Raw genomic sequence first — 10,095 nt, forward strand, 5'->3', positions numbered from 1 at the left:
CATGGTCCAGCAGAGAAAGCTTCACCAATCAGAGAACCGTGGCCAACAAAGCCCATGAAACAAGCCCAGATGCAACCTCGCATGACCCACTGTGAATGACGCAATCCAGTGGTCTCCCTTCACCTTTGAACTACTTTTATGCTGTATTTGTGCATATCGGAAAATTTTGCAATATATGTAAAACACATGGTTTGTATACTTATAATCAACAACCTAAATGTAATAGTTTTATATATTCTCATCGTTTTATTTAATTACACCATTCGCAATGCATTGTAGTTCATGCTCTCATGAAAGACCTTTGTCTTTTTGTCCAGTTATTTTGTCAAATACTGTTCGCTTCAAAACAAAGTTTGTAATGTTGTGATTCACCTCGGAGCTGGCTGCTTTGGTTCATGGCTTATTAATGAAAAGCCTATGCAAAAAATTAATGGGAAAAATTCTTTCGAAACCCAGAAGGCTGAAAAAGTGGGTGGGCAATGTTGTGCTCTATTGGCGTCTGTTCATTATCTTGGAAATAATGATGAGGGGGAAAAAATTTTGTTTTGAAATTTTAATCCAAGCTTAATAAAGTGGATTCTGAATTATAAGTCAAGAATCTTAAAATTGCAGCTGATAGGCTTAATTCAGTTAGTTTATCACACTGGAAATGGAAGGCCAAGTCAAGCCAGAGACAGTTTAGCAGAGACAGACCACTGGTATTAACCACTGGTACGCCCAACGGATGTAGAAAAGGAAGTCCTTGCTTACAGGTAAAAGAGCCAATTGCCTTTTAGATACAGATACCACCTGTCAGTCAACTCAAGAATGCACATATGCATTATCTGAACCAGCCTGAAAAATAGCGATTTTTAGTGTGATCTAAGCTAAAGAAGCAACATCTATGATACCACTGTTGTCAGATTTTACTGCTGATTTAAAATATGTTCTTTGATTGTAATCTTGAACAACCATTTTGGAAATGTAGGTGTTTCCCCATTCAAGTGGATAGGAGCTGAACTTTTATGGCACTTGTTTACATAGAAAATAGCTGCCAGCCTGCCCAGAAACATTCCAAAGATGGCCGTTGAGTGCACTAACCTGCTGTGAAAGGGACTTTGGTCAAGCGCAAAGCACTCTGAGATACTATTTGCACTGTACACTACACATACTATACATTGCGGGAATAAAGCTGTTCAGGTTGTAGTCCAAAAATCCAGAACAGAATTAGCATTTTCGAGCCATGGGTTGCCTTGGGATTGTCCTATGGCTTTTTATATGGCAATTTTGTATTTGAGTAAAATAAGGTCTGTGGTAAACATTACTTGAAGGTGACAGAGGCTGTATAAATTATACACAGTCATACCTCAAACGTGAATTTTGAAGCCACTGGGTTTTTTTTTTTTTTTTTATTATTATTTTTTTTTTTTTAAGTATGTTGCTAACAGGTTGCTAGATGAGGACTACTACGGTTTTCCGTTTCGTCCTCACAGTGAAATCAGAAACAGGTTGACTATTCTTTAGCTAAAATCAGTCTGTGCTTACTGAAATTTGAAACACTGCCCCCAGTGGCCAAAGCGGTAAGTGTTGTTGGGCGTATGGGCACATGTGAGCTCCATTTTCCAGGTGAAATGTCCACAAAAGGGCCCCAAAAGCAAGTTTAGAGTGAGTTGTTTTCTGCTGTACAGGCTGTAATACAGTGAAAAGGGATGCATATTTTATCAACTCTACCCCCCAACCCAAACCCCAAACCTAAACCTAAACCTAACCATCAGTGGAGTACAAATGTAATGTTAGAGAGAAAAATGCAACCTTGGAATCACACTTGTCACTGATTAGGTGAACGCATTACTTCCTGGTTTCAACACGGGATCTGAACCCAGGCTGCTGACGCAACATGGTTCCAGTAGCATCATAGAAAAAGGTAAACGCGATTGAGCCGATGCAAAAATGTCTGATAGGAATGTCCAATGGCTTTAATATTTTAAGTGACAACAAGTGAGGTTACAATTTCCAAGATACCTAAAGCCAATACAATCAATCCTGCATGCATTACAATTATGCATAAAGTTGTGTTCCTGGTGCAAGACAAGAAATAGGACACAACAAAAGAGTCTATATCACGAACATGGAAAAGATTAAAAAACGGTGGACAGTGTTTATGCTATAGATAAAATGTATAGGTGAATTTAGAAATATTGTGTTAAGATAGATAGATAGATAGATAGATGCAATGACTATGGGAGAACACAAACTTTGGAAAGTTACTTATTGTTCTGGTCATAGATTGAGGGCATGGATAATTCTGGATTTATGAAACAAATGATGATGATGGATATTCGAGAGAAAGCAAGGGACAAATAGCGAAATAGGGAGCGACATTATAGCCACAGACAGACATGCCATTCATAAAGCCACATAAATCACTCTGGGTTTGTTGGCTGTGACATTCACTTTAATTACAAAATCTGACCTTCAGGGACCTTAATAATCGATGATGAATTACACCTTTTCCCACTGACTGTTCACGCAGCCACAAACTGTGCTCAGGAAGTTTGTGATGAGAGGAAGATTAAAAAAACATGAAAAATTAGTACATAAATGGCTTGTTGCACAATCACATCTAATGGAATTGAAGTGGCATTGATAAAATTTCTATGGTTTACTGAAAGAGAACAGAAGAATGGATTGCAGAGCATCCCTACTCAATATAGACAGTGTCCAGAAATGTTGTGCTTCTGTATTAAATTGTAAATGCATATAGAGTGAGTGAGAGAGAGAGAGAGAAAGAGAGTGAGAGAGTAGCTTATGGGATGTTTGCACAAAAACTGTTGCATCCCATCAGCTATGTGTTATTCGTTTTCTGAACTGAAGGTCACGAGCGAGTTGAAGTAAACGACGACGGTAAGTTTTTAGCGTTTATTTTTTAGAAGTAGCCTATAAGTTGGAATGATGAAAAGCGTCCATAATTAAAATTCTAATCTTTCAAAATGATTGTTTGACTGTAATTGTGACTGCAGGCTGCGGTTAATTATTACAGACGCGTTCATTTCGATGTCTCGTGCGTCTAGTTCTAAAAAATAACATTGTTATGTGCGAACGAACGAACGTTATGCATTTCTTATACACTTTATTTTGACGGAATTATTGATGTCTGCAGTGAAGTAGCTACCAATAAACACCACTTTACACCTGCATGCCTGCATGAAGAACTGCATTTAATTGCTCGATTTAAATCAGTTTATTTAATTAATAATCGGCGATAGAGGTTAATTTTCTTTTGCAGCTAAATTAAGTCTGGTTAAGGTTTTTTAATACTATTCTTATTCTTATTCTTATTATTATTATATAAAACATCTTATTCATGTATTTTATCTTTTCCAGTTCTCTTGTGCTTCATAATTGTTTTACAGTTTAAATTATGCTGAAAAAATAAATAAATAAAAACCTTAAAAAAAAAAAAGGAAGAAAAAAAGTTACAAACAACTAGTGCAATTTTGAGGTTTGTGACTGTACCTTCAAAACAAGAAAATGTACCTTCAAAACAAACCTACCCTGAGAAATTTCCACTGGAATAAAAAGTGTGACAAGTTACAACTAGCCCCTTATTTCATAGGGCATTTATTTAGCTACCCTGAAAAAAGTAGGCCTAACCTAAAAAATGTGCTTCATAACATCTAAATTAAACTAAAGTTTTATTGTAGTCAAAAATATTATCTAACATTACTGAATCAACCTGACTAAAGTAGGTAACACAAACAGAACTAATTTGAAGGTTTAATGTAATAATTGCAGGCTAGCACTTTTTAAAGTGTAGATTATATTGATGCTTATTTTGGAAGAAACATGTTTTATCAATAGACAACTACTACACAACAGCATCAACCGTGCTATAAAAAGACTTTGAAGGCCGGTGCCTAAAAGATTTGCACATGTACAGTAAGACTTTTTTAAAGTGTTAATGAAGTTTCAAGCGAGCATGTTATACAATTATTATCCACAAGATTACTTCTCATTTTGGTTACTGGACCATAGCCGATATGGATTACATTCAAGACTTTGAGTCTGCATATGTCCAAATCTAAACACAATATCACTTTCTTTGGTTTTGTCAAACACCCTCATCATTATAATCTATGAATTTTGTTCTTGTCATTAAGCACAAGGCGCATTTCCAACATGTTGCCATGGTTTGGTATATGTTCCCATTTTGGTATCTTTTGGTAATTTTGAATATCACTGTGTAACGATTTCAATTTTGTTTTGTTGTGTTTTCCATTTTTCTTTTTAAGGTTGCAAGATCGAGTACAAAACAGAATGATGACTGGTATCAAGCACGAAGATGAACTGTTACTCAAAGCTTTCTTCAAAACTTTAACAACAAGTGTTATGCCCTCTGCCTACAAGTGGCACTTTGGGTACTGAAGTATGTTGGTTTTGAAATGTTGGATCAATAGTCTATCTACATTGAGATGAATACATGATAGAGATTCCACAAACATACTAAAAGCATGGTTGATTGTGACTTGGACAGTGTGTTACTACAGACTTGGTCTGCAATATAACTACAAATCTGACTGAATCATGACCTAACCTAACTTCTTAACTTGCAACTAGAAACTCTTTTCAAATCATGACCAAATTTCTTCCAGCAGAAGATAACTTAACTCTATCCTTTTTTCATGAAAACTGTTCAAACTACAGTGTGATATCTTCTTTCGACATAGATGTCAGTAAGACACTGGCCTTAGGCTTGGTGCTGATGGTCTTTATAATATTTGGTGTGATGGGCAACATCATGGTCATCCTCTCTGTGGCGTACCATCGGCACCTTCGCCCTGTAACACATTACTTTATCGCCAGTCTTGCTGTGGCAGACCTGCTTCTGAGCTCTGTGGTGCTACCTTTCTCCGCTGCCTCTGAAGTCTTTGACCATTGGGTATTCGGGCGAACTTTATGTAACGCCTGGACTGCACTTGACGTACTGTGCTGCACGGCCTCAATCCTCAGCCTTTGCGTTATCGCTGTCAGTTACCCACTGCGCTACCCTTCCCTGGCCACAGGACGGAGGGCACGGGCTGCAGTCGTGGCTCTCTGGGCCCTCTCAGCTGCCATATCTGTAGGCCCACTGTTTGGATGGAGAGAGCCCATGCCGGAGGATGAATCAGTGTGCAGAGTCAACGAAGAACCAGGGTACACAATCTTCTCTGCTGCGTGCTCCTTCTACGTGCCGTTGGCGGTGATTTTGGCAATGTACTGTAGGGTGTATGTGGTGGCCCGGCACAAGACTCGCTCCATGAGTAAGGGCAGGCAGATGAATGTGTTAACGGAGCATGGGGTGACACTGCGGATCCACTGTCGCAATGCTCAGTATGCCGCTGGGAAGGAAGGAGCCATGCCATCAAGGCAGTCTCACTTTGCTTTCATGCGTCTTCTTAAGTTTTCCCAAGAGAAGAAGGCAGCGAAGACTCTGGGGATTGTGGTGGGTTGTTTTGTTCTGTGCTGGCTGCCTTTTTTCCTAGTGCTGCCCATAAGTGAGTACTATCAACAAGTAATTTCTGTTAACACACCACAAAACTTATCGGTTTGGTCAGTTTAAAGAAATCGTTCACTCAAAAATTTTAATTCTGTTATTTACTTACCCTCATGTCAGTCCAAACCCATATGACTTTCTTCTGTGGAACACAGAAGGAGAGAATGGTCACACTGCTCTTTCCAATACATTGAAAGTGAATGGGGGCACATGCTATCAAGCTCCAAAAATGAGAAAAAAAGCACTATAAAAGTAGAATAAAAGTTGTCTATATGACTTGTGTGCTAAATTCTAAGTCTTCTGAAGTCTTAAGAGGCTTCCACATGCCTTGCATCGGATTTGCTAAATACATTGAGCTCTTTGGAGTGAAACGTCAGCCTTACCCAGAATTTTTGGATGAACTGTTCCTTTAACTTTTGTTATACAGATGCAAAAGAATATAAGTATGGGTAAAGTAATGTTGAAAATATTTTGTTGTTGTTTTTCTAGATGAGAAGTGTACAATTAATGTATCTGCACACTGTTTTCAGGCACTGAAAACACATTTCGAATGTTAAGCCTTCATTTACTTTCTCTTATTTATTCTGACCTGTGTTTCCAAAGACTCAATACAAATCCATTGTACTCCCACATCAGAGCTGTAAGAGTAAAAGGCATTGCCATAATCCTCCCTGGGCCTTTGAGATTTCATTTCAGTGAGGCTGTTTAGAAAGAAAGACTGAATTATGGGAGAAAGTACAAGTATTTTTATCTCTTTCAACCCTCCTCATTTTTTGTGACAGACCAGGTTTGCGAGAAAACAACATGTTCTGGATGGAATATGTATTTATTTGCAAGTGATTACTTTGAGCTTTCATTATCTTTGATGGAGATATAGCTTATTTGTTGGCCTGTGCTTAATAAGCGGATCACTAAGATACTATTATATACTCTCTGAGTCAGTCATTTGGGTTATTAATTTAAAGCTTTCAAAATACTTGAAAGATATGTCCATATCAAAAGCAAAAAGAAGCAAAATTGCACAAAAAAAGTCTCAGCCTTTGAAAATATTAAACACCAGGGTCACCTGCTGTCTTGGGGTCACATTAGGAATGCAGCTGGAGGTTGTGTGCCTCAGATAATGATTCTTTCTTTTGTAGGGCTTTACTGGTTGTTTAGATCAGTGTTACTATCAGAAATAATTAATAATTATTTCTTTAGTTATTAATTAATATTTAAATTAATTAATTTAATCTAACTCATTAAAACCTCATATGGGGCTCCAGTAAATGTAGTGCGCTACGTTTAGGAGCGGGTTTGGTTATTAGCAATAATTAATAATTATCAAAGACAATTATCAATTATTAAAATCAATAGAACATTGATGAAAATCAATGTTAACTTTTCTAATCTTTTAACTCAACAATTATCAAAGATAATCATTAATTGTTAACATCGATGAAACATTAATTAAAATTAACACTAGCTTATTGATCATTCAAATTCAACAATCATCAAAGATAATTATAAATTATCAAAAATCAATAGAATATTAATAAGGATTAACATTGACGGGGCACCACCCTGGAATCAGGGACTAATAACCAGATAGTAAAACAGTCTCAATATTAGATTGTTTTCTTAGGAAAATCGACATCCGAAGAATATTGATTTTCAGGAAAAAAAAACAATGAATGAAGGCTTGAATCCGAGCACTGACATCCCGTCAGTATGACACAGGCGTATGCAAAACGAACCAAAACACTTCTCTTTGTAATATAAACAAAGTTTATTTATGCAGTAATATCAATTAATAATTAATACAATGCAGTCAATAAACTTCTGACTTACAACTACAAACTAAACAGTGATATGATTAGATATGAAAATCAAAATAATCCTATAACACATGAGGGTGTGTGTGTTTGTGAGGGGTCGCATGTGTGTGTGTGTGGTTAGTACGAGAGAGAGAATAAAGTGACGGCCCTAAAGCCGATTTCGCGATCGTGGGAGAGAAAGCAGCTGTTAGTTTATCGCTCAGAGACACGGTGGACGGCTCGTAAACAGTCCCGCGTTCTTTGACTCTTTAATGGATGAACTCAGTTTACCTGTCTCACCCGCGATGGCGAAATTTGCACAAGAGTCCAATTTGGTTGGACCACAATACAGCAAAACAAATTCGTGATAATTAATACCCTGAGTATTAATAATGAGCGGACATGGTGGTCCGTAAACTGTACAAGCAAAAAACCTTGAAACACAAGAATAACACTCTATAATATTCTATCTCTGCCCAGACGTAAACCTCTTACTTGAATCGCATGAGGACACAGGTAGAATGTGTGTTCATCCGTCCTTTAACTCCGACCCGGTTCCTTGAGGCTCAGGTGATGACGGGAGGCCGTTTCCTCGCTCTGTCGGCGGGCGTACGGCTGCCACCTTCTCGGTGGGCTGGCGGAGAAATCAGAAATGTCGACTTGATTGAAGATGGAAGAGAAATCTTTTATCTCTTCACTTCTGCAGGCAAACGGATGAAGATGCGGATTGCTCAGCGGTCTCTTTCGGATCCATTAGAGTGTTCGGTTGAATACAGAGTAATCTCAACTCGTCCAGCGAGATGGAGATTGTATGGCCACAGTTTCAAGTCGGACATTACTTCCTCGTGCCACGAGGTTGCACCTGAGAGCAGCGATGAGCTACGTCTATACTCGGTGAACAAAGTTGCTGGAAGCCAATCCCGGAAGCATTTCAGAGGTATTTCAACTCCTGATGATGTCATGTTTGAGGGACGTTCTGTTGTGTGCCTCATCCAATAGGAGTTGAGAGTTCGATCCTTTAGTGAGCAAGGCTTCATGGGATTTGTAGTCTGTTTTGGACTTCCTTTGTTTGATTTTGGCGCGATTTTTATCAGTATAATTTATGACCTGGTATGTGGGGGCCTGAGTTAGGTTTTTACGACTGTGTTAGGCCTGCCTTTGTCTTCTATATGAACACAATACATTTTCATTTCTTTCCATGTCCCCAAAGGCTCCACCTCCCCCTCCCATAGACCCTCAGACACTGTCTTCAAAATTACTTTCTGGCTTGTCTACTTCAACAGCTGCCTCAACCCCATCATCTACTCGTGCTTCAGACAGGAGTTCAAGAAGTTTTTCCAGAATGTTCTTCGTGGGCACTGCCTCTGCAGAATGCCTAGGACTCCCCAGGCAGGCTATTGTCAAAGCCCTATGACCCTGCATGACCCCAAACCAGGCTCACCATTCAGCCTCGCACTGCCTCCACAGGGTTTAGCATCTAGCTCTATAGATTCAGCAGCATGCTGGAGGTCTAATAAGGCATCACATACCACTGTGGTACTGACTGAGCATTCTTATTCTGCACATGGCCATGGTATGAGTGTACTGAAGACCTGCTATTTCAATACCACTGAGAAATCTGCATGCTCTTGCATGGAACTGCACACAACAACAGAACAATCTCTGACTAAGGTTCATCAGGTTTCTATAGGTGATATGGAAGGTGAGGCTATATGAAATATTTTAGAGAGAGTTACAGACTCTAAAGATTTTTTTTTAAATAAATCTTGCACCTCAATTAAAGATGCATTTTACAAAGAACAACAAATTGTTAAACTTGGAAAGCTTCTGTGGAATGGTACACGTGTGCCACCTAATGGCAAAACTGACAACCCTATGTTCTGTGTTTAATACTCACTGCATCTTTGTTAAGGATATGTCTAATATGTGTCCACATTCAAAAGACTCATTGTATTGAGCCAGGTAATTCAGGGATAACTTATTCATTTGTGCTTTGATTTCTGTTTCTTGTACTTTGTATTACAGATATACTGAGCATAAAGTGGGGTCCAAACGTCTGAGACCATTAGTGAAAAATGTTTATATTTAGCACTTATTTCTAATTGGGTTAAAAAGAAATAATAATTAAAAAAAAGATTAAATCTCTGCTAACCCACCTGAAAGCTCATTTATATTTACTGCATATTTAAAAAGGTAAATTGTTAAGTAATCTTGAAAACTAGTACATTATTTGGAAGGTCTAAATCTCTTGCTTTGATGACCGAAAGCTGTTTCATGATCAAAATTGTATAGCTAATGCATTTCTATAATTTATCTAAGGAGTGAAAATTAAAACATTTGTATCATACATCCCATATTATGAAAAAATTCTGCAATCTCCAGTCCTGTAAGATACAGTATACTTGTCATTTGATGGCTTCACTAAATAACTTCCATTAAATCTTTTAGTCGAAAAGTGTGCACATTTTGGAAATGATGATAGATTTTATATGTCTACTGCATGTTTCTTTAGCCAGAAATGTAAATAATGTAAATAATAATAATAATAACAATAATAATAATAATAATAATAATAATAATTTATATATATATATATATATATATATATATATATATATATATATATATATATATTATCTGTCACTGAACCTGCTGTTTGCTATAGGCTGCATATTCTATAAATGTTTTGAATTCTCCTTCATTCTATGAATGGAATCCAAATGAGATCAATAAAAGAAGCTGTTATAACCACTTTATGATAATTGAAACTAAGATATATGCAGTATG

At 37.5% G+C, this 10,095-nt stretch overlaps 1 protein-coding gene across 1 annotated transcript; it reads left to right on the top strand.

Annotated features, from left to right (window-relative positions):
* The first annotated feature begins 4,612 nt into the window (after nucleotides 1-4,612).
* LOC127432314 (alpha-1A adrenergic receptor-like) lies at nucleotides 4,613-9,368 on the top strand. The gene is made up of 3 exons (XM_051683211.1): nucleotides 4,613-5,513; nucleotides 8,519-9,010; nucleotides 9,334-9,368. The coding sequence occupies exons 1-3, from the start codon at nucleotides 4,613-4,615 to the stop codon at nucleotides 9,366-9,368; spliced, it is 1,428 nt and encodes a 475-aa protein (XP_051539171.1).
* The last annotated feature ends 727 nt before the right edge of the window (nucleotides 9,369-10,095 follow it).

Source organism: Myxocyprinus asiaticus, chromosome 42, assembly GCF_019703515.2.
Source record: "Myxocyprinus asiaticus isolate MX2 ecotype Aquarium Trade chromosome 42, UBuf_Myxa_2, whole genome shotgun sequence".
NCBI lineage: Eukaryota > Metazoa > Chordata > Actinopteri > Cypriniformes > Catostomidae > Myxocyprinus > Myxocyprinus asiaticus.

Coding starts and splice junctions, on each gene's coding strand:
- LOC127432314 (XM_051683211.1), top strand. CDS start 4,613: ATGACCAAATTTCTTCCAGCAGAAGATAACTTAACTCTATCCTTTTTT. Junction 5,514..8,518: donor TTTCCTAGTGCTGCCCATAA/GTGAGTACTATC, acceptor ATGTCCCCAAAG/GCTCCACCTCCCCCTCCCAT. Junction 9,011..9,333: donor TTCTATAGGTGATATGGAAG/GTGAGGCTATAT, acceptor TTTGTATTACAG/ATATACTGAGCATAAAGTGG.